Consider the following 26,327-nt stretch of genomic DNA (forward strand, 5'->3'; position numbering starts at 1 on the left):
CTCCTATTCTCTGCCGCCTTTTTTCACTTTCTTATTCCAAAGGTGTTTTTCCTTCTGCTTGGAAATTTGCTCATATCCAGCCAGTTCCTAAAAAGGGTGACAAATCCCTCCCATCCAATTATCGTCCCATTGCAATTACTTCTACTCTTTCTAAAGTAATGGAGAAATCAATTAACCGGCAACTCTTAAACTACCTAGAAACCTTCCGTCTGATCAACGATCGCCAGTATGGATTCTGTCAGTGTCGATCCACTGGTGATATTCTGGATTATGTTACCCACTTATGGACTAATTCAATGGAAAGGTTCGGTGAAACACAAGTAGTTTCTCTTGACATCTCAAAGGCTTTCGATCGTGTTTGGCATAAAGGTCTTCTAAACAAGTTTCCATCTTATGGTTTGCCAACTGTTTTTTGTAATTGGTTATCCAGTTTTCTTTCTGATCGCTCACTGAGGGTGATGCTAGATGGCTCTCTGTCTTCTAACTTCTCGACTAATGCTAGTGTCCCTCAAAGTTCAGTTCTTTCTCCCACTCTTTTTCTCTTGTATATTAATGACCTTCTTCCATTGACTGGAAATCCTATCCATTGTTTTGCCGATGATAGCACATTGCATTCCACTTTCCATTTTGAGAAACCTTGTCCTGCTCAATCAGCTTCAACTTCTCAAAAATCTGCTACCAATTCCTTAAATGCCAATCTTCAGATAATTGTCCAGTGGGGCAAAGACAATTTAGTTGATTTCCACCCTTCTAAAACTCAGTCTTGTCTTATATCTCGCAAAAAGGATTCTTCTGCTCCTATGCTTATCTTTGGTGACACTCCGATTTCTAGACAAAACAATATATCTCTTTTGGGGATTGTTCTCTTGCACAAGCACATTACGAATATTGCTTCCTCTGCATCTAAAAAACTTGGTTTTCTCTTTCGCTCTCGGCGTTACTTTTCTTCCAAACAACTGTTCACTCTGTATAAATCGCAAATCTGCCCTGCCATGGAATATTGTTCCCACATCTGGGGTGGTGCCCCCAAAATCTCTGTCAGGCTTCTTGATTCCATTCAGAAGAGGGCAGTTAGGTTAATTAATGATTCATCTCTAACAGAGTCTCTCCACTCGCTTTCTCATAGACGTACCGTTTCTGTTGCATGCCTCTTCTACAGATACTTCCATGGGCACTGTTCTTCTGAATTGGCTTTTATAATTCCCACTCTCTCTTTCAAAACAGTCCGAACACGTTCTGCCACCAGCCAACATCCATTTACTGTCTAACTTCAAACCCCTAGAACCAACTTTTCATCTTCCTCATTTATTCATTCAACTGCCGTTTTCTGGAACAACCTTTCTTCATACATATTTCCTGAAAATTACAATCTACAGAAGTTCAAGTCCAATGTCAACAAATATCTTCTTTCGTCTTCTCAACCTCCAACCCAAGCATGGTACTAAGTACTATAGGTTCTAATACCTCTCGTGTTTGGGGGTTCACATAAAAAAAAAAAAAAAAAAAAAAAGATACATTGCAAAACCATGTGTTTGGGGGAATGTTTTGTTAGGAAACACCCGAGACCCTTGGCACTACACATGAACTAACTTCTGGATTAAATACATCCCATCGTGCACACTGGAAGTCTGTTATCTCTGGTATGAGATAAAATTAGAGATAACAGAGTATCATGAAGCCATAATTACTACTGGTCCGATGATGGTCTTGTATCTCTTCTTTTGCTTTTTTGTGATTAAATTCTAGAGTAGAGCAGTTTTTGCAGAGTAATGGTGCTGCCAGGTATGGTAACACTATTGATGCTTCTAGGGGTTGTCGATTTTTAAAAACCATTTTTTTTTGGATAAATTTGTAAAATTCGAAAACCAGTTTTTAAATTTTAAAAACTGGTTTTGGATACTAGAATTAATATGTAAAAATTAATTAATTATTTAATTAAAAATGTTAACATTTTGACTTGAAATTGCTTTGGGCCCAAGCATATTGTAGTAAAACTAATCTTCACAAGTCAGGTGACTGTTTGACATGCAAATCCACAAACACATTTTATTATGCTATTCTGTGTGGCATCACACAGACTGACTGATGACATCAGCTGTGTTGCTCACGTGTACCCCACCAGATCAGACCAGTTTAGTCCTGCGTACTATCCGTACACAACACACAACAACAGCTCCGTTCACTTGAGTTTGATCACAAGCAGGAATAGGAAGTTTATGTTATTATTCTTGTTTTAGTTAGTAAAAACAAAAACAACAGAAGTAAATATATTAATGTCTATTCTAATAATATAATATTCTTTCATTATTAAATATTAATATCATTGATAAAAATATTTAAAATGTTTCATTTGATTTTTAGACCAAAATGAATGTTGCAAATAAGTTGGAGGTTTGGGATGATTTCAAAAAGGTTGGAAAGACAAGGCATGCTGCAATCATTGTAATAAAATATTGAGCCGCAAAGGATCATCTACGAGCAATCTCCATAATCATCTCAAGGCAGTTCATAAAATAATAATCGACAAGAAAACAGAAATGATCGACAAGCAAGAAACACTTGGACCCTCCTCCTGCCCACAAAAACAAGCCAGTATTTTTAATTTTGTAAAAAGGAGCAGTTTAGAAGAAATTATAGCAATTACTGCAATGGATGGATTGTCCATTAATAGCATTACAACAAGCTTGTTCATACGAGAGTCTTTGCAACAACTGGGATATTCGTCACCAAAAAACGACACTCGAGTAATGGATCTCATTCATATGTTTTATGACAGTGTCAAACGTGAAACTATAAATGAATTGGATTGTATTAAGAAGAATGGGAAAAATTTTTCTATAACTTTAGACGAGTGGACTAGCAAAAGAAATCACAGATATTTGAATATCAATGTACACCATTTTGCAGAAGATTTTAATTTTGTCTTAGTTCCAATAGCTGGTTCCTGCGATGCTCAGAAAACATTAGAAAATTTCTGAGCGGCTACAGATTTTTAACTTGGATCTAGCAACTGACGTAGTTGCAGTGACAAATGATGGTGCCACTGTTATGAAAAAATTTGGCCAATTATCACCTATAATTAATCAACTATGCTATTCACACACCATACACTTAGCAGTTACTGATGTGTTATATAAAAATAAAGAAATTGCTGAAACTGATGTATATGTTACAAGTGAGGAATCGGAAGATGACGTAGAGTGTGAAGATGACTATTGCGAGGATTTTTTAAATTCTCTTGATCTAGATAACGACTGTGGATTCCCTATGTTGTCTGACAATTACAAACAATGAATTTCCCAAATTAGAAAAATTTGCAAATTTTTTAGAAAATCTCCTGTAAGAGATAGCATCCTTCAGAATTATGTAAAACAAGAAAAAGGAAAGGAATTAAGTCTGATTCTTGACTACCAAATGAGATGGAATAGTGTAGAGGCCATGATTGAAAGATTTATAACATTAAAAGAATGGGTTGTTTTAGCTTTGAATGATATTGGTGCTTCTCATATGTGGAGCCGACCGGGCTAGCCGAGTGGGTAAAGTACCTGCCCGGCAACCCAAAGGTCGCGGGTTCGATTCGCGCCTCGGGCTTGGATCAAATTACTGCAAAAACCTTAGGAGGTGCAATATGGCCACAGAAGCCGATGCGCCAACAACTACCAAATCAAAAAAAAAAAAAAAAAAATCAATCAATCAAAATCATATGTGGAATAAAGCTCAATATCCTAAAATCATGGAGCTTCTTAAAGTGTTGGGACTAGTGATATTATTACTGGGACCTTAGGGCGGCAAGATGCCAATTTATTAACAAGTGAAGGCATATTTGAATTTCTGTTAAATGAACTAAAAAAATTGAAGACTGAAATTAGTTCCAAATTATTAAATGCTTTAGAAGTACAAATTCAAGAAAGAAGACAAGTTGGATTGGTAACCCTTTGCTATATTTGCAAAATCCACAAAACATTTCAACAAAGAAATCTAATGTATTTCCATTAGTTTCAAAACACGATATTATTAAGTTATTTGGGAAAATATTGTCTAGAATATATCCAAATTCTTGTGTGGAAACAGATTCCGATGATGAATATATTGGAGATGGAGAAACTATTAATCAGGGCAATGCTCTAAAAGAAGCCATGGAAAAATCAATCATAGGTTTCTTGAGGAACCTGAAGAAATAATATCAAATCCAAAGACACTGAAGGCCGAATTTACAGTAGTTGAGGCAACCAATAAAAGAACAAAGAATTTAGATTTATTATTTGATGCCCTGAAAAACGATAAAACGAAGTTCAGTAGCCAGTGAGAGAGTATTTTATATTTCAGGCAATTTTGTATCTAGAATAAGAATAAGAACAAGATTAAGTAATTGTGCAGTGGACATTTTGTTTTTTGAAATCATATTTTCTGAAGTAAAATACTAAACGAAATAAAAATTTATAATTTATATTTTGTACGGATTTTAGTTATTTTAGTGTTTTTTTATTTGGTTTTGTATGGAGTATATTTTATTTTGTTATATTTTTGTAGTTCCATAAATATTAAATAAACTGAAAAATTTTAAAATAAGTATAAATATTTTTTGTAAAAATTCGAAAACTGGTTTAACTGGTTTTTTTGGAAATACTGGAATTCCAAAACCGTTTTTTTTTCAAAAGTCGGTTTTTGTATAGACACTAGATGCTACCATACTGCCCGGTCGGCCTCCATGGCAGGTGGGGAACAGTCAAAGGGGCCCTATTTTTAAATTTAGTAATCTGCTGTTTCTAGCCCCACTTTTCCTTCCATTTATATACAGAAACAGTATCATATATTGAAAGCATTCATATCCCCCACCCAATCCTCTTCATTAAGTTTTTTGGTTAATTTTTATTTTAATTGATTAGTTATACTGAAGAGCATTTCTTTAGTAATTCCTTTTATTTGTAGCATGATTCAGTTTACTTTATTTTTTCCATTTGCATTTAGTTTGATTAGTCAATTCAGCAGTTGTCAACATCAAAATTTACACATTTAGCAGCTTTATTTGCTTATTAGTATTAACCACATAGTGCAAGGAAGCCATCAGCTTTTGCAACACTGGCCACAAAATAAAAAACATAACTAAATTAAAAAAAATAATAAATAAAAATAAATAATAAAATTAACAATAAATATAAAAAATAAATCTATAAAAAAAAAAATAACCTATATGTTTCCCTCCTTATGTAGGTAACTAACTATTCATCCTCAATTATCCCTGTGATAACTTATTGGCTAAAAGCAAACGTTCCATAAGCCAGTCTAAATTTATTTCCTTATAGTTTAAATTTATGGCCTTTTGTTCTGGAATCATTTATAACAGTGCAAATTACACCCTCATTCATTCTGCTACCTCTTAGAGCCTTATAGACCTCAATCAGGCTCATCTCTGAGGTGCCTGGTTACTAGGCTTTGTAGCCCACATATTCAAAGTCTTTCTGATCACCCATCTTTGAACCCTTTTCAAGAAGCTTGATGTCTTTTTTTAGGTGCCACACTTTGACACAGTATTTCAGCTATTCTGATGGTCTTGCAATAACCTTGTACACTGGATTATGATTTCCTTATTCCAACAAGAAAATGTTCATTAAATCATTGATAGGACACCATGATCCCTCCTTGTTGCCTGTCTAAATTGTGGAGAACTTCATATTTAACTGTATTGTAACTCCTGGCTCAGTAAGGCTCCTGGAGTTGATGGAATATACCCCATAATCTTAAGGGAAGCGGCAAGTAAGTGCATTGAACCATTGAGGCTAATTATGCGAGCATCACTAGACTCTGGGGAGATTCCTTGGATTGGAAAAGTGCAAATGTATCTCCCATACATAAGGGTGGCTCTAAAAGTGAAGTGGGAAATTATCGACCTGTCAGTCTGACTTCAGTGGTAGGGAAAATCATGGAGGCAATGATCAAGGGTGGAATTCAGGATCATTTGGATCGAATTGAAATTCTCAAGGATACTCAGCATGGTTTTGTAAAGGGAAAATCATGTTTAACAAATCTGGTTCGCTATTTCGAAAGGGTCACTCACAAGCTGGATTTAGGGAATCCTCAGATTGGGTTGTTGTAAGAAGTGGGGTTCCCCAAGGATCAGTATTAGGATCACTGTTGTTTTTAATTTTCATAAACGACATTGATGAAGGGATAGAGGGCGTGATGTATAAATTTACAGATGATGTTAAAATTGGTAGAGTGGTTAATGGTCACTGTCAAGCTGAGCTTCTTCAGAGAGACCTAGATGGACTTCAGGAATGGTCAGAAAAATGGCAGCTATGCTTTAATCCAACAAAGTGTTGGATTAAAGCCATGAAACAGTAATTCCAAAATAACTTATTCACTTGGTGGAATTCAACTAAACCCAGCATTGGAGGAAAGGGACTTGGGTGTTACGATACGGTCAGACATGAAATTCTCTGAGCATTGTAAACAGGTTGCAAGGAAAGCCCATGGTATCCTATCGATGATCTGTCGAACTTTTGCAAGTAGAGATAGGGACATGATAATCCCATTATATAAGGCTTTTGTTAGACCACACTTGGAATACTGTGTTCAAGTATGGAAACCGCACCTAAAGAAAGGTATCAAGCTTCTTGAAAGGGTGCAAAGACGGGTCACTCGGCTGGTGAGATCGGCAAAAGGGCATCCTTATGAAGAAAGACTTTGAATATGTGGGTTGCAGAGTTTGGAAATTGGACACCTTAGAGGAGATTTGATTGAGGTGTTTAAGGCTCTGAGAGGCATCAGTAAAATGAATGAGGACGAAATTTTCAAGATTATAAATGATGTTAGAACTAGGGGACATAAATTCAAGTTACGGGAGGAAATGTTTAGATTGGACTGCAGGAAGTTTTATTTTATTTATTTTTATTTTATTTATGTTTTATTTATTTATTTTAGCCAGTGAGTTATAAATCACTGGAATAAGTTGCCTACATGGGTGGTAGAGGCTGACAGTTTGGGGAAATTCAAAGGTCATCTGGATAGTACCTTCGGGTCAGGGAAGCTCATAGGATGATAGGTTTAATTTCCTTTTTTTTTATTAATTATTATTATTTATTATTATTTTTTTTTTTCATTGTTTTGTTCGGTTTTTTTTTTTTTTTTTTTTGGCTGGTGCAGCATAAGCCATAGGCTTTCTTGCACCATGTGGCTAATACTTCTCCCTAACTAACTCCCTAAACTCTTTCTCCTCCAGTTTTTAATTTTGCACCACAAAGTGTATAAGTTAATTTGGGGTTGCTATTCCCCCTGCATTTTTTTGCATTAAAACATTGCTGCACCTTTTCTGGCCATTCCTGAAGCCTTGTCCAAGTTATCTTGAAGGAGGCCACTTGGTATTGATAATTAACCATACTCTCGATCCTTAATAGTATTTTTTTTTTCCCTTCTAGAATACTTTCGAAACAACCATGTTTTGTGTTTATAATTAAGTTGTTTCGATTTTTTTTTTTTTTTTATTGTAGAGTAGCCTTTGCAAGAGTATTTCACAAAAGAGTGACAGATAAAACTTCTAAAAATGGGATGAGATGATAGAATTTTTTTAAATTTATCTTACAACTGTGATAATAATATTTTATTTTTACATGGTACTGTGGGCAATTCAAGAAAAACTTATCGAAAAATATTTGTGTGTAGCTGAGTTATAATCATTATGGCAGTTATTCTTTTAATTTTTGTGATAAAAAATAAATACTGCACTAATAATTATGATAATTTCATTTTATAATGTCTATAGTATTGTGGACTAAGGAAAAAAATTCAATAAGAAATATATAATATTGCGGTGGCTGCTTTATAGACTTGATAAATTTGCTGGAAAACACTACTTTAGATACAAAAATATTTTTTGAAAAGCAGCTGTTATCAATATGAAAATGATATTTTATTTTTATAAGCCATATAGTATTGTTTATTAGTGAGCAAAATATTTAAGAGGAATACTCATAAATGGCTGCATTATAAGTATTTACATTTTGGAATAGCCATTGTCTCCATGCATTTACTTGTGTTATAAGACTTGACATGCTCACTGGCAGGCTAAATCACTCCATTGTTAAATCACATATTTAGAATGTCAAAAACAGAATTGGCAGTGTGTTGGTGGGCCCTGTTTTGTTGGAGGAACATTCCATTCTGACCACAGTCCATACTATCTTCTACCAAAGGTATAAAAGATTCTGTCAGAAGTCCAGTATAGTGTCGAGAGCTCACAGTTTCTTAAAAAAAATCCAGTATTACCAAAGCAAAACACTCAACACAATGTGTAGTTTGCACAATTCTGTGGTAACTTCATATTCATGCCAGGCGCCTCCGTAGCCAGGTGGGCAGGAGCAGCAGTGCGTAGCACACGCTTCTTGATTAGATTGGGGTTTGAGCCCATGACCACCAAATACGGAGGATGCGGAAAGGTCAGGGAATGACCACCACATATACCCGGAGCAATATGGCTTTAGTTGCTAATGCTCCTAAAAACCAAATAACAATAACAACATATTCATGCCTATTTTCTGTTGCTCAGAAATGCATTTTTTGTTTGCAAACATAATTGTTCAACTGAAAAATGGGCTTTGTCTCCAAATGAAATTTTGTTGATGGTATTTCTTTTCTTACCATTTCTTTGAAGAAAATGTGAGAATAGACTGCAGAGGTCTGTACAGTGATCTTTGTAATAATTATAATTGCTCATTGTAGTTAAGTCTATGGCAAAAGCTTCAAGCTAGAAAGAAATTATGTTCAACATGTACAATCACCTATTATTTGTACCATATCTATGTGTGATGAACTTTTCAGGTCCTTTAGAATCATTTTTGCTGTTTCCTAATTTATTTGACAGATCCTCTCATCAGACTTGTTCAACAGGCTGTTGATTTTTCTTGAAGGACCTTTTGCACCATTAAAACTCTCGCTTGCATTTCCAAAAAAGTAGTTTATAGTAAACATCCTTTGCTCCTCAATCTTAGGATGCCATCTTCACCTGAAAAAAAAAAAAAAAATAATTAAGATAAACTGAAACTATTTTAAAAAAAAAACATAAACAACATAACACAAAATGCCAAAGAAGTGAAGTGTTCACAACGTAAAATATTAAGTCATTTACTGATGACCCAATAATCCTTCATTACAGTTGTTTCATTAACAAATTAGTGCTTTTCTGAAAGATAATAATCTAATTTTAATAAAAAAGGTAATCAAGGTAATAATTTTAATAAAAAAGGTAATCAAGGTAATAATTTTAATAAAAAAGGTAATCGAGGTAATAATTTAAATAAATGGTAATCTAATTTTCATTAAGCCATCATTTAAAATTTAAATAGAAGGAAACACTTTTAATAAGCAGGAAAACTATTAAAATTTTAGGTTTGACATCATATTAGACACACTTGGACAAAGCACTGATGAATTTGCTTTGAATCTGTTAAAACCATGGAGAAACAGCAAGTATATAACTATTGTGCCTCCTTTGCTGAGAAATACTGATAAATTTGGCCTTTTACCTGGCATTTTTATCTCGGCTACCCAAGCTGTTTTAGATACTGCAAAGGTAAATATTGAAACCATTTTTTGTAAATATTGTTTTCGATTATTTTACAAGATTTATTTTGTATCTTCCATAAATTTATTAAATTTAATTATACAAGAAAATTTTATGTATAATTTTGCATTACTAAAATGAACAAACAACTTTATTTGTTAAAGAAAAATTAATATATAAATGAAGCTGTAATATAAATTTAGTGTGTACTTGGAATTAAGACTCCCATTGTTGCCACCACATTGTGCTCATTCTTTCGTAATGTTATAGACATAAAAAAAAACGTATAGCATAATGACCATACAGTTAATGTGAAAAGTGCAAATAATCCAATTTCAAGAACTCAAATAGGTTATTTTTTATATTGTACAGCTGTTTTGGTGCCTCATGTGAATGAATATTTAATCAGATCAGTAATCAACTTACATATATCACAGAGTCTGTGGTGCAACTACTATGATCCATTTCTTCAGTTCCTGCAGTGTAAGCATGAAGCATTAAATCTTGGGATCTTGATGGCCAAGTCTCCAAGCCTGATTATTGGGGTTACTACTTTGATGTTCTAGTTTTTTTTTATGTTAAATGTATGGTTATAGAGCCATGAATTTACAATGCTTACAACATTATGAGATTGCAATATTTACTGCAGTAAGGAGGACTTTCTGAATTTTCTGAGAATGCCTTTTTTGGCTACGTTACTCAGCAGAAGGAAATGGAATGATGATGGGATGCCAGAGGAAATTTGTGTATATCTTTTGATTTTCACTCCATCCTGTTAATTTTAAATCTATAGAAGGTATGTATTAACTTTTGTTTTGTGTTGTTAAGGCGAATCAAAAGTGCTTTTGTTGTTTTTATTTTGCCATGACATTTGTACAAATGGATATACAGGGTGGTCTGTAAGTGAGGAAACTATTGTAAATATGTAAAAGCTATTTGAAAAATAGTTTATAATCTATTTTTTTTATTGTTTCAGAATAATTTGAACATAGGAAAAGTACCATGAGCCATATAATGAAGGAGAGAATTAATATGAAAATGTTACATGCATGCAAGTTCCAGAAGTGTTTTGGACAAAAAACTCCCACAATAAAGGACTATGAAGCAAATTGTAAAGAAATGTGATAAAGTGGAAAGGGTGCACTATCTACTAAAACCTGGTAGACCAAGCATCTCAAAGACATCTGGCTATTTTGGAACTTGTAAGAGAGGAAATTGAAAGAAGTCATAATAATCTGAAATAAAGCAAAGTTTGGAACTTAAAATACCTAAAACAAGCTTAAATAGAATTATAAAGGAACTTAAAAACAAGATTTATCATCCTACATCACTACAAAGTTTGAATGGAGACAACCCAATTAGAAGATTGGAATTTGCAAGTTTTTTGCCATGAGTGTTACAAGCCCATATATTGTTGACAATGTTTTGTGGACTGATGAAGCCATTTAAACTAAATGGAACTGTTAATTGTCACAACTGTGTTTATTACTCTCTTAACAACCCCCATTTATTCTTTAAGAAGGATTTAAACTCCTGGCTTGATAGTCTGGGCTGAAATTTGGACGGGAAGTGTTCTTAGACCTTTTTTCTTTGAGGGAACTGTCACAACAGAAAGTTACTCACAACTGCTAAAAGCCAAAATCATTCCATTAATGCTGTCCAGAATTTTTAGCTTTTTTTTTTTTTTTTTTTAATGCTGGATAAAGCATCTACCCATTGTGCAAAAATTATCCATGAATTATCCAGAACTGAGGGGGGCAGTTGTCCTCTGACTCACAGCCTTATAAAATGCACTGTTTGCTTGATGTTTGCAGAGCAATCGGGTACGGGACATGATACTGCCAAGGGGGATGTCTTTGTGTGTGCGCGATGCAAGGAGTGTATCGATATCAGGCAACAACTCGGCGTTCTTGTGGGCCTATATGAGAGCTTGAAGGACAGGGTGGATGCCCTCGAAGAAACTAAATTGAGGGGCCCATCAAGCTCTCAGCTGCCCACATCAACGCCAGAGCTTGCACTTGGGCATCGCGTGACACAGAGACAACCCCCAAGGCAGAATGCGCTGGTCCCGAAGGAACTAGTAGTTGTTGGTGACTCTATTGTCAGGGAAACGGGGAACATACTTTGTAAAAAAGATAGGTGAAACAGGACCAGGGTATGTCTGCCAGGGGCAAAGGTTGATGACGTTGTAGAGCGAATATCATCTTTTAAGGGCACAAAAGGTGATATAGTTGTACACGTTGGCACTAATAATATTAAGAGTAGGAGACCGGCAGAATTACTTAACAAGTACAGGTCACTGTTGAACAAAAGCCGAGAATTAGGATTGAATTTGAAAGTGTCTGCAATTCTGCCCAGACACGATAGGAGGGAGTATATGATGAGAGCCTTGTCGATCAATTCGGCCCTGGAAAGATTGTGCAAGGCTCAAGGGGTAGAATTTTTTTCAGCCTGGACTGTACTTGTTAACAGGAGAGATTGCTTCTACAGGGATGGGATACACTTAAATAGAAAGGGTGCAAGAATATTTGCTGATGCTATCGAGGCAGTGTTAGGTGGGTCGGAAAACTGCTAGCTTGGGGGGAGACAAAGACCAATAGATTGACAGTAGCCACTGGCAGAGGTGAAAGAGATTCTTGCACTGCTTCTATTAGAATGAGCAGAAGCCTGAAAAACAAGATGTATGGTATTTCAGAGACTGCTGGGAGCCATTGCGGTACAAGTAAACACATGGGTTGTGTTAGGGTAGCTAAGAATAGAAACAGGTGCAGGTATACTTGCGTGTACACCAATGCTAGGAGTTTAGTAAATAAATTTGATGAATTTGAGGTATTGCTCAAAACATCAAAGGCAGATATTGTTGGGATATCAGAGACGTGGTGTCACTGCAATTTGGGGAGTACAACGTCTACAGAAAGGATAGACAGGATAGGAAGGGGGGAGGGGTTATGCTATTAGTTAAGAAACACATAAAAACCAAGGAAGTGAAGCCAGTCGACATCGCTGGACAGTTCAGTGTTGAGTCAGTTTGGTGTGACATAAGCATTGGGAGATCAAAATTGAGAGTAGGAGTGTGCTATAGGCCTAATGACTCTGATGAGTATAATAAGGAACTGTACAGGGAAATAGAGTGGGCCAGTAAATCAGAGAGTCTTATAATGGGAGATTTTAATTTCCCAGATATTGACTGGAATTTGGGGGCTGGTTACTCACACACTAGCAGGGCTTTTGTGGATTTATTGGATGATTGTTTTCTACATCAGCATGTTCGGGAGGCAACTAGAGGGAGTAATACTCTTGATTTGATTATCAGCAGTGATTCTTCATGCATTAAGAATCTGCAGATAAATGAACCATTAGGTGGCAGTGATCACAGTGTGCTGAAGTGGGATTTACTGAAAGAGGTAACTACCATTAGGGGTAAAGGGAAGGGTTATTGCTTCCGTAAAGGCGACTACGATGGACTGAGACAGTATTTAAATTCTATACAGTGGGACTAACTGATGATGTTACCAACAGCAAATTCAAAATGGGAAGCATTCAAAGAACTTATCCTGGAAGCTACTAGGCTTTACATACCAACTAAGAAATATTGTTCAAGGTTTAGGCCAAAATGGATGTCAGATGAACTAATGAGGCATATGGCAGAGAAGAAAAATGCATGGGATACTTACAAATTAACACATGACACAGAAGCCTATGATAGATACAAGTTGATATGCAACCAGGTTACAAAGGAGGTTAGGCAGGCGAAGGCAGATTACGAGAAATCCTTGGCAAGGGATGCAAAGAAAAACAGCAAAGAGTTCTTTACTTATGTAAACTCTAGAAGGAAGGGGATGAATCAGATTGGTCCACTTGATATTGATGGGTCAACTGTTGATGATCCTGCTCAGGTAGCTAACAAACTAAATGAATATTTTGCATCGACATTCACACATGAGGAGTTATTCAGCAAGGGGAATGCCAGAGGTGTATTCAACTCTAGCAGTAAGCTAGAGAATCTTGAAATAACTGGGAGTAAAGTGGAGGAGAAACTGTTGAAGATAAACACAAGAAAGGCACCTGGGGTGGATGGGATCTATCCAGTTATATTAAAGGAGGCAGCAAAGGAGGTAAGCAAACCCTTAGCCATAATTATGAGAGCTTCCTTGGACTCAGGGGAGGTACCCATAGACTGGAAATGTGCAAATGTGACCCCAATTCACAAAGGAGGATCAAAGGCTGACACAAGTAATTATAGACCTGTGAGCTTAACTTCTGTTCCCGGAAAATTAATGGAGGTACTGGTTAAAGAAGCACTGCAGGATCATTTAGACAAGACTTCAGTTATAGCTCAGACACAGCATGGTTTTGTTAAGGGGAAGTCTTGCCTGACCAACTTGATTGGATATTATGATGCAGTCACAAAAGAACTGGATGCAGGGAATAACTTTGATATTATATACTTGGATCTTAGAAAGGCTTTTGATACTGTTGCACATGGAAGACTGCTGCACAAATTGGAGCAGTGTGGCATTGGAGGCAAATTGCTGCTATGGATAAAGGGGTGGTTGAGGGGGAGAAGACAGAGAGTGGTAATCAATGGACACTGCTCATCGTGGACTAATGTTATTAGTGGAGTCCCTCAGGGCTCAGTGTTGGGTCCATTATTGTTTTCTGTATTTATAAATGATATTGATGATGGTATATCAAGCTTAATGTCCAACTTTGCAGATGATACAAAGGTTGGCAGAGTTGTCAAGTACACTACTGACACTATGCTGCTGCAACAGGATCTGGAAAGGTTGAGCAAATGGGCTGAGAGGTGGCAAATGAAGTTTAACATTGACAAATGTAAAGTACTACACATGGGAAACAGCAACCCCAGAGCAACGTATCAACTCTGTGGTACTACACTGACAGTGGTAGAGAATGAAAGGGACTTGGGGGTGATTGTGCAGGCAGATATGAAGTTCTCTGAGCAGTGCAGACGGGCTGCAAGAGTAGCTCATGGAGTATTGTCAATGATATACAGGAATTTTTCCAGCAGGGATAAGGAGGTGATTATTCCATTGTATAAGGCAATGGTCAGGCCACACCTAGAGTACTGTATACAGGTCTGGAGGCCTCATTTCAAGAAGGATGTAGAGCTGCTGGAACGAGTACAGAGAAGGGCAACAAGATTAGTGAATGGAACAAAGGGGTGCTCTTACGAAGAAAGGCTTAAGTTTTGCAAATTATAGTGTCTGGAGACTAGGCACCAGCGAGGTGATCTGATAGAGGTGTATAAAGCCTTGAATGGTTTAAGCATGCTCAATGCTGATGGGATTCTTCCTCTAGCTCAGAAAATTCACCTGAGAGGGCATAAATTCAAATTGAGGAAAGACAGATGTAGGATAGACGTGTGGAAATTTGCCTTTAGCCAGCGGGTGGTTGGTTGGTGGAACAGACTGCCATCCCTTGTGGTGGAGGTTGATAGCCTAAATAAGTTTAAGGCTCAGCTGGACAGGTATTTTGAACGAACAGAGGGGTGAAGTGGAAGTGGGTTTTTTTTTTTTTTTTTTTTTTTTGGCTGATGCTGCATAAGCTTGCTTTCTTGCATCAAATGCCTCTACTAATGCTAATGCTAATTCTTAGATGAAAAGTTCCCAGGTCAATGGATTGGACTGCAGGGTTCCACCGAATGGCCACTTCACTTTGCAGATTTAACACTGTGATTACTTTTTGTGGGATTCTTAAAGGATAAAGTATTAAGTAATAAGCACAGGTTTGTTCTGGCACTTCAGCAGTCGATAGTTTAGAATTTGAGAACATTTCATTGTGCCTTGCCGTGTGTCATTCTCTGCCCAAAAGACTACAATTTTGTAAAGACCAAAATGGTGGCCACATCAAACAGATGTAATTTTTTTTTTTTTTTTTAAGTTTATGTGTGCCTTTTTTGTTTTGCTGCCATTAATTACAATACATATTTAAATAATTTTGTTATTTATAGTCAAACATGTTTCCTTACTTATTGACCATCCTGTATTCCATCAGAGCTTGGTGCGATATGATTGTTTATGTAGCTAAAGATAAAAAGATTGAATGTCATCTAATGATTTTAAATTAAAGGAAACTTGTAAAAGAATTGAGTCTTCTGTGATAAAATTTGTTTGCATAGGTTGTTTCCAGCTCACAGTGCTAGTTTATTTCAAAGTTAATAAATTGGTGTGCACACGCATGTAGTAGTAGTAATGAAGGCATGTGATGCAAGAAAGCAAGCGTATGAGTTTATGTAGCAACAGCCAAAAAAAAGAAAAAAAAAAAAAAAAAACAATTTCACACATCCATTCCCTCTAAAAGTTTGTCCAGTTTCTCCTTGAAATTATTTAAGCAATCAACTTCCACAATGACAGATGGAAGTTTGTTCCAGCAATTAACCACCCACTGGCTAAAGGCAGATTTCCGCACATCTATTCTATAACTATCTTTCCTTAATTTGAATTTATGCCCCCTCAGGTTTGTAATCTGAGCAAGCAATACCATCAGAATTCAGTGTGCTCAACCCATCCAAGGTCTTATACACCTCAATCAGATCACCTCGCAGGTGCCTAGTCTCCAATCGCTGCAATTTGCAGAACTTAAGCCTTGCTTGGTAAGAGGACTCCTTCATTCCCCTCACCAATCTTATTGCCCTTATTTGTACACACTCAAGCAATGCGTGGCCTGACCAATTGTACATGTATGTGTGCATGCATGTACAATTGGGAGAAAAAGCATGGTTAGAAAAGAAAGAAATAGATAGTATGAATCAGAGCTGTAATACTCAATACGTTCTATGTTGATAATAATATTATTTGTAAAATAATAAGAGGAGTTTACCTCAATATAGTATGTAGAACACTTCCTTATGATACCCTCCAGAAATTAAAATGGAAAAAACAAAAAAATTGACAAGTTACTGGTACATTAGAGTAAAATATAAATAATTAAATAATTAAAAAACCAATTTAACACAATTAAAATCAGTGTAAAACAATTAAAAATCAAATTAACGCAATTAAAAGAATCTAATGAAAATATTCAAAACGATTTTCCTTCCTGAAGCTGACAATGCTTTTCGACCGTATGTCGTAATCACAGGAATGAAAATTACCGAATCGGGTTAAACCTGAAACTTAAATAGTGATAGTGATTATTTGTCTTCACGCATGCGTGTAAAGGTCCACGCATCGGAGATCAAATATGGCCACCGAACATTAACAGAATTCTCGTGTAATTTAATTTTAATTAGGCCAGAACATTCCTGCACTTTTCGGTCAGGTAAAATTACACAAGACTGGATTTCCTATTCGACCTATTGTTTCCTACAGGAACTTGGCATTTTCATCCATAGCCACACATGTATATAACATTATAAAACCCTTTAGACAGGTAATACAATTTGGGATTAAGAACTACGATACATTATTTAATAATCTTAAAGACTAGACTCGGCGACAATGACAATTTATTCTCACTAGATGTTACCTCGTTATATACAAATGTAAACGTTGAATACACATTAGATATTATTTGTGATATGTTAAATAAAAACTCGACACCGATTAATTATACGAAGCTACCTATTAAGGAAATTTTTCACTTAATTAAACTGTTAGTCGAGGCCAACTACATCACCTTTCGAGACAAGGTGTACAAACAAATTTTTGGATTACCAATGGGTTTAAGCCTGAGCGGCTTAATGTCAGAAATCTATTTCTCAACGATGAGCATATACATTTGACACCTTTTCGACCCCATATCACATACTATGGGAGGTATTTAGACGATGTTCTAGTTATTACTGATAGTAGTACTATCCAAGACATTTTACATTCGTTTAATAATATTCATTCTAGACTCAAATTTACATTGGAAAGAGAGGATACGGATACAAAGTCATTAAACTTTCTAAATTTCACGCTTACCCGGGACTCGAATAAAATACAATGTAGCATCTATTGAAAACCTACAAACACCGGTATGCTTCTACATTATAAAAACTATCACCTGCTCACCTACAAAAGGTCGATTATCTTTAATCAATTTCTAAATGCCTATAAATATTCAACGACGGAATCTGCTTTGGACTCAGAAATACAAATATTAACTAGCAGGTTCTTAAACAAGGGTTATTCCATTGCCACAATAAACCGAATTAGGGTACACGCCAAGGATAGGATACAAAATACTACACCGACCAACAATAGTAATATAAAAAAATACTTTATTTCTGTTCCAAATGTTGAACAGTGGCACAAACAACTTAATAGATTCTTTAAAGATACCGAATTTAAAATTGTAGCCAGGCCAATACGGAAGTTACACACTATACTGAACAATCGCTTGGTTCTTTCCGTGTTCGCAACACAAATTAATGATCTGGTTTACAACATTTCTTGCGGTGACTGTGACTCGTCTTACCAAGGTTCGACGCAGTTTTCTCTTAATATTCGTGTAAATCAACATGACGCCTCAGTTCGTGCTTCTCGTTGAGCAGTGTCAGAATTAGCCTGTCATGCCATTAACGAAAAACACTTTTTTATTTAACGAGGCCAAAATACTTAATGTTCAACGTAATTATACGCAACTATTAATTGCAGAAACCGTAGAAATTAAATTACACGAGAATTCTGTTAATGTTTGGTGGCCATATTTGATCTCCGATGCGTGGACCTTTACGTGCATGCGCGAAGACAAATAATTACTATTTAAGTTTCAATTTAACCCGATTCGGTAATTTTAATTCCTGTGATCACGACATACGGTCGAAAAGCGTTGTCAGCTTCAGGAAGGAAAATCGTTTTGAATATTTTCGTTAGATTCTTTTAATTGCGTTAATTTGATTTTTAATTGTTTTAAACTGATTTTAATTGTGTTAAATTGGTTTTTAATTATTTATATTTTACTCTAATGTACCGGTAAGTTGTCAATTTTTTTGTTTTTTCCGTTTTAATTTCTAGAGGGTATCATACAAGTGTTCTACATACTATATTGAGGTAAACTCCTCTTATTATTTTACAAAAGAAAGAAATGTAAATACACTATTTTTGGCTCTCCTGCAGAAACAGTATCATCATTAGCAATTGAATTGTATTTTATGAGTACAGCTGAGATTATCACTCTACTTTTAACTAGTTTGTAAGCCAAGTTTCAGTCTCATACACAGAAAGCTGGATAAGTTAGTTCAGGAAACTTAGTTTGTAAGGACAGCACATAAGGTATTTGTGTAAAAATGTGTGATAAAAAAAAACTGGGAATTTTTATAGTAAATATATTTATATAATATAGTACAACTTTCCCTTCATGAATTTTCAATCAGTATTTCATACAGCTGAAATACTAAAGGCTGGAAATCCGTTCTGTGGTTATGCTAATATTAGCACACTACATCACTTTTTGGTTTGATAAACCTTGCTTTGTATAAACTACCACCAACACCACTTGAATTTCTATGCCAAGTATAGTGATACCTGGCTGACTGCCATTCTGCTTAGATCTGATTTTTTTTTTTTTTGCAAATTTGAATGAACAATCAAATGAACAACCAAATTTCAAATTTCAGTATGATGTTTTTATTGGTTAAATTGCCATGATGAGTGACACATCACATTACCAATTGTACTAATCTACACTACTTCAGTGAAACACATTTATTCTATACATTGCACTTGATTTATTCAGATTGTGCTGAGTCAAAGTTTTTTAGGAATGCATGCTGAGCATTCAGTGAGGTATCAGTGTACTTTAAATGTTAATCTCTGATGAGACAAAAGAGAACTTAACTTTAAGTTCTCTAAAGTTTAGAGAAGTTCCAAACTTCTCTAAAACAATTCAAAAGAGAGCAATCAGGCTAATCAATGATCCCTCTCTCTCACAAATGCATTCTCTTCCCTACCATAAACCGATGTTCAGTTTCTGCTGACTGCATTTTGTGTAATCTACCCCCATGAATAATTAGGTAAGAAATAAATTTACACTCTGTAGACCCAATATAACATCACTCAATACAGGGTGTTTCAGTTAAACGTTTCAGAACTTCTAAGAGGGGTAGGGTACATCCTGACAACTCGAAATCATATAGCAATGTGGGGTCGGAAATGCTTTCCTGAAGCGGTATTGTACACAGAAGTCGTCGTGCAGCACAGATTCGATTTTCGGTCAATGAATGGGCCGGTATTATGGGAGATCACCTCATCGGACCTTACCTGTTACCGTGTCGTCTAACCGGACCTATCTACTTGATCTTTCTGCAGCAAGTATTGCCACAACTTTTGAGAGATGAACAGATTTCTGCATCGACGCAACAGACAATGTGGTTCCAACACGATGGAACCCATTATAGCGGAGATGTTCGTAACTACCTGGATGTCACATTTGGTCAACAGTGGATCGGACGTGGTGGTCCCGTGCGTTGGCCTGCTCGGTCACCCGACCTATCATGTCTTGATTTTTATTTCTGGGGTCATATGAAATCGCTAGTTTATGACACCCCTGTTGACAATGCTGAGGAGCTGGTTGCAAGAATCGCAGTAGCTGCTGAAGAAATTCGAAATTCGCCTGGAGTATTCCAGAATGTTTGGATGTCCATGCATCGGAGATATGAGGCGTGCATTGTAGCCCGTGGAAGAAACTTCGAACACTTACTTTAATCCATGTATTATTAAAACGATTTCTCACTTACGGTCTCTTTTCTTTATGGTGCTTCTGTGTACAACACCGCTTCAGGAAAACATTTCCGACCCCACATTGCTATATGATTTCGAGTTGTCAGGATGTACCCTACCCCTCTTAGAAGTTCTGAAACGTTTAACTGAAACACCCTGTATAATGCAGCCAAAGGTTGGACCCCCAATTCCCCCCTCCCTATTTTTGACGTGCTTCAAATTTGATTGATTTGCAGTTTGTTCCATTGCATTTACTGGTTTGGTGAACCAGTTATGATTTTTTACAGGCCTCATGGAGCGATTTGCACAATTTCTATCTGTAAACATGTCCTATGAATGAACTTTATAATACCACTTTAATTTCTTGTTGTTTCAGTCATCTTAATCTTTCATTTGCCTTGTATTAGGCAAATACAGCCTATGTTGGAAGCACCTGTGACTAATTTACAAAGATGGTCAAATAATAATTCTCTTTAATATTTTTGTCTTTATTTTATTTTACTTTATTGGTTGAACTACAGCTTTAGAATGTAAGTTCAGTGATGCGAATAAACTCATTAAGCTGTCCTGGAAAGATGCAACAGTGGTAAAGTTTGCATGTGCTGTTTGGAAATTGGACATAAGCTTACTCTACATAACGCTAGTGTGTTTTCAGATTGTTTTCTTTTCTTTCCTTTTTAAAAAATAAAATTAATGTCCACGGAAAGTTATCAAAAAGAAACGCATGGTCATTTCAAGAAAAGCTAGCTGAACTAGACTTACTAAAATGGGGAAAGACAAAAGTGGAGGTGTCTTGACACATAGGTGTGGAGGAATCCACTCTCAGGGGATGGATAAAAGATGAAGCTAACCTATGGCAAGCAAGAAGTGATTGATACTAGTGAAGGTCTTCAGTGGAAGCAAGCAACAGTCCACTGGATAAGGGATAAGGCCATGTTCATATGGTTTACGCAAAAACATAAAAAGGAACACATATATCTGGTGAAATTATCAGGAGTCAAGCTGAAAAACTTAGACAACCAGTGCAGAGTAAGCGTATGAGAAAGAATTCAAATTAAGCATGGAAGGTCTGGCTCAGCTGGTGGAAACAGAGGCATGGAATTCAGTTTGCAATTCTGGGTGAAATTCGATCTGCAGACACTAAGGCTGCTGCTGCTGACTATCCATCACAATTAAAAGTTATCACACAAGAAGGCAGTTATGTTCCTGAACAAATTTACGGTTGCAGCAAAACAGGACTTTGTTATTGCATGCTTCCCAATAAGACATGAGCTTGTATATCTGATGAACAAAAGGACAGAGCTTTAAAGTGATGAAGGACAGGGTGACATTGCTGTTTTGTGTCAATAAAACCAGAAAATTGAGAGCACCAAGGTGTTTCTACCACAAAAACATGCAGGTGTAGCATTTTCGTATTGCTACAGTAAGAATGCCTGGATGACAGCAGCGATTTTCAAGGAATGGTTTCATACTTTTTATACCATCTGTGCTTGCTCATTTAAGAAAGAAAATATGGAACCTAAAGCACTTTTGCTGCTGGACAACTGTCTTGCCCATTCCTGCAGAAAACCTCAAACTGTGACGGTAAAATAAAGGTGAACTATTTGGCAAAGAATACAACCTCAAAGGTCCAACTTTTGGATGAAGGCATTATATCGACCTTCAAGATGCACTACAGGAAAAATTTAATCAAACAAATAATTTATGAGGAAGTATCCATAACAGAATGCCTCAAGAAGTTCACACTACCTAGTGTTTTTGACTTGGCAGAGAAGGCATGGGGAATCATATCACCTTCTACAATTGAGAAGTGTTGGGAGCGATGTTTGCATGAAGCATTTGCAATTGCACCTGACCCAGAGAAACAAGAAAAAGATGAGGGAGAAGAGTCTGACTCAGAAGAAGAGGAGGGGTTTACTCAAGAGAATGTCGACAAGGCAAATGCAGGCGGTCACAACATTTATGACTGGATTCATATTGATGATTGTCTCCTACTTATGAAAGCTTAACTGACCAGATGATTACAGCAAATGCTCAGTCTCCAGGTCCAAACTGAAACCACATCTTGTATAAGCAGTAATGAAGAGGATGGTGACACACCACTTCCTCTGAGTAACAGAGGCTTTAACAGCTATGGAAACTGCACTTCAATGGCTAGAATCAGAGAATATAGTTATAGAATTCACATCCTTCATTTGAAATTAATTATTGAAATTGCAAAAAAGAAGAAATGGGAGACAATGAAGCAGTTAACTCTTTTGTGGTTTTTTTTTAATAAATCAGGTACTATTTAGACTCCATAAAGTACTCATATCAGATTGTTATTTCAATGTCAAAACGTGTGTCTTGTAATTTCTTAATCTTGATTTTTAGGTGCTTATTGATGTTTTTTTTAAATTGATAATGACAGAGTGCAGGTAATTTTGAATTTTACGTGTGGTCTTGGTTGTATGTGAATTCTTGTTCTTAGCAGTAAAATCACAAAAAATTTGAGTGAAATCTTTATTTCTAGCATCCAAAAAAAAATGTACACGATTACTACATATGTTTTTGCTCATTCATGTGTAACGATCATTATTTGTAGTTATGTCCTTTAGATTGGTGGTTTCTAACCACCAATAAAACATGGACTCACTTATAATGCTGTCCAAAATTTTGGACCCCATTGCCTGCATTATATCAGGTCTACAGTGTATCAGTTATTTTTAATAATTAAAATTTAATCTGTATATCAAATAAAACAAATTTAAAACTAGAGGTAAAATTTGCAATCCCTAGATGGGCATGACCCACAATTTGACAAGCCTTTTATTATTAAGTAACCAGCACCTATTTATGGTCCAACTTCACATACACTGAATTAACATTTTCTTATTCATTCCCACTGCTTTTGTTTTCCTAACTTTCATCAGTGTTTCCTAAAAATTATATCCCATGTTAAATTCAGGTCCAGTGTAGTGTCAAAAAGTTTTTTTCTTCTGATTGCTCAACTAATTTAGAATATTGAAGGTTTCGACAGTCTTCAGTATTCTAGTATAGAGTAACAAACAATATCAAAAAATAGAAGTTTTTCAATATATATTTTAAAAATATGTTTTTCTTTATACTTGGGGACTGCTTATTATAAAGCAACAAGAATTTACATTGAGCCATGAATTTTGTGTAGCATTGTGTTGATTTGAACATGCAGTTATTTGTGCTTGGTATATAAGTTATTTGATTATATTGTGCCAGTTATAAATTACATGTGATCTTCTTATCATGTCTCTATGTGTATGTTCACGAAGCAATTTGTATGTTGTGTGCTGAAAAATCTTACTCCTGTGTGAGATCAGTTAGTTACAGCCTGATTGAAGAGGCCTTTAGGAATTAGTATTAACTGATCTTGTTGCTCTTCTTTTTCAACAGGCCAACATCTTTCCTAAAATGAGGTTTCCAAACCTGTATGCAGTATTCCTGATAATGGCCCAACCATTTATTGATATAATGGAATAATTACCTCTGTCCCTTCTCCTAGCAAAGTTTTGAATCCAGACTTCTCCAGATGAGTGAAAATTGGGGAACTTATTCTGCTGTCATCGAGAACTTTGACATGAAGTGTGTGTGTGTGTGTGTGTGTTGTGCGTGCACTTTCATTCGAGCACCCCACCTCACAATGGTTACTGAAATTCACAGATAGTTAAATTTACAAAACAAAATGAAATTAGCTTGCATGAAATGAATGATTTTAAAAGTTATCCAAGTAGAGACACACAATATTAGGAAAGGGCGGGGGAAAAAAAAATAAAATCATGAGGCAAACCAGATAACATAACTGGCAGGTATTGGATAATGGAGGATTTTACTGTTATTTGGGCAGTTATAAATGCTAACTACACCATGTGTAATTGGCATTTACAAATATTATTCCTAAATTAAATTGTTGGTAAAGGTTAGTTCTGCATTGCTTGTTCTCAGAATTAAATTTAAGATTTGCAAAAGGCTTTTGTCAATTCTGATCAGGATTTTAAACTTTTAGTTTAGAGTCCTAGTTTTAGTTTTTAATATTTGTATAAAGCCAGTAAGCTGAAATTAAATAAGATTTTTAGTATAAGCAAGAATAATTTTTACTGTTGGTATTATTTTCTAAAATTAAATTTTTCTATAATACTTGCTGTTATTACAGAGTTTAAAGGATGGGCGAAGCACGAGGTGGGCATTTTTCAGTCCCAACCAACATGGTCTACAAAAGATTGCAAGAATGGTAGATAATCATGAGGTAGGATAATTTTCAGAATTATTATGCAAGAGGGACAGGAGTGGACAAACTAATGGAAACCATTATTTTTTAGAGAATATCATGCCTGATGCATCTTTCTATTCTGTAGTATCACCGACTTGCTATCAGATAAAAATTACTAAAGCTTTATTGACTGTAAACTAAAAATTGCTGTTTTCAGTTAAAATAATAAATAAGATAAAAATAAAATCCAAAACAACCAAATAGATACAGGAGCTTTTCACAGATTATCCAGTCTTTATCACTGGTATAATTGTATGACACCTCACATATATAACATCCAGTATGGCAGCTAACTGATCATCAGTGCAGACACAATAAGCTAAAAAAAGCCATCATATAACAGCCATGCAGACCACAACTTTTTTTCCCCTATTCTTTTATAATGCTAGTGATTTTGGCATAACAGACCTCTGGGACATCAGTGTGATAGTTTAGTTGATTATGAAAACCATGTTAAAGGTATTCACATTTGTCTCATTTTTTTTAAATCGTGATTGTGGAGTGATCCCCAAGGTGGGGTCGGGATTATAGGCATATTAACGAAACAGGTGTTCTTTAACTGTTGGACTGATCATATTGATACTGCTATGTCTCCAGAATTTTTCACAGCTGGCTTTATAAAAGATGAATAGCAGGGAAAGGGGGGAATGGTTTGGCTGTTATATAAGGGCTTTTCAGCTTTACTGCATGTGCATTAACAATTGGAGGAATCACATGGCAAAAATTTTAGACAAATGAGATGTGGTGGTTGAGACAACCAATAATTGAAATTTTTGTCAGAAAAAGTAAGTGGCAATTGACAGATTGTAGATTGAATGGGCATCACTGAGATTAGAACTGAGACCATATATATTTGTGGAACGAATTAGGAAGTAAACTTTTGAGGCATTTCAAGTCTTTTCACAGATGTTTGTTCTCTTTACAAAACAACCCTCCCATACACATGACAAATACTAACATAAACTGTTATCACATTGAAGCAGTAGCGGATACAGGGTAGTTTAATATAATATTCACCAATCTTTTAAATTGGTGAATTTTAAATTTTTAAATTCCCTTTAGCTACAAAAAATATATTTTTTTCATTGCTAACATAGGATTTTATCTATTTTTGCATTGTGGCTCAACTATTTTCAACTGACTACAGTTGGCAATACTGATGCGATTGTCATTCCAGTTCGAGGCCTCACACAGTTTGGTCATGTGTAATGTTTACTTCAAAGTAATTCAGACTTTAGCTGTGCCTGTGTCCACCAGTCACATTATGTTTGAGTGTCATATTTGTTTTGTTCTGTGCATTTATTTTGTGCCTTGTTTCTACACAAAAAAGGCACAAAATGGTGCCCCTCCTGTCATTTTTTTCTGGATCCGCCACTGGCGGCAAGTATGGACTTAATAAGCAGCATTAATAAACGCCTTAGATTTTCTTCAACTTAAATAGACCACTGGGCAAGATTCCAGACTAATATAATGATCCTTGCAAAATAACAAATTAATAATTAACTTTATTAGTTGAAACAATCTATAAATGTTTAATGGGAGTAATTTAAGTTGAAAAATAAGACAGTATAAGGAAGACAGTATAATATAACTGTATAGATCAAAAAACACGTGACGAATCAGAGGTATAACTATTTTTGCTCTCTCCCCAATTATAGATTTGTAGCTGTACCCCATCTGCCTCACCTTTATTCTGGCACTGCAATGCACAAGTAAATAATAGAATGATTAGAGAGGGGATGAAGGCCAAATAGGTGCTGCATCACTGCCAAAACTAGGTGTTTTGCATCTCGGCAGAATACCAAATCAGTGCTCCCCA

The 26,327-nt window shown here is 35.7% G+C and overlaps 1 protein-coding gene across 2 annotated transcripts in view; it reads left to right on the forward strand.

Annotated features, from left to right (window-relative positions):
* LOC150083617 (NAD(P)H oxidoreductase RTN4IP1, mitochondrial-like) overlaps positions 1-26,327 on the forward strand; it is an 81,597-nt gene that overhangs the window by 37,275 nt on the left and 17,995 nt on the right. For both annotated transcript variants that reach the window (XM_090377386.1, XM_090377387.1), the window contains exons 8-9: positions 9,382-9,565; positions 24,392-24,484. In XM_090377386.1, coding sequence (XP_090233512.1) covers positions 9,382-9,565; positions 24,392-24,484 — 277 coding nt within the window. The remainder of the gene's footprint in view (positions 1-9,381; positions 9,566-24,391; positions 24,485-26,327) is intronic.

The sequence above is a fragment of the Mastigoproctus giganteus genome, chromosome 7 (genome assembly GCF_048544385.1).
Source record: "Mastigoproctus giganteus isolate SK-2022 chromosome 7, ASM4854438v1, whole genome shotgun sequence".
Lineage (NCBI taxonomy): Eukaryota > Metazoa > Arthropoda > Arachnida > Uropygi > Thelyphonidae > Mastigoproctus > Mastigoproctus giganteus.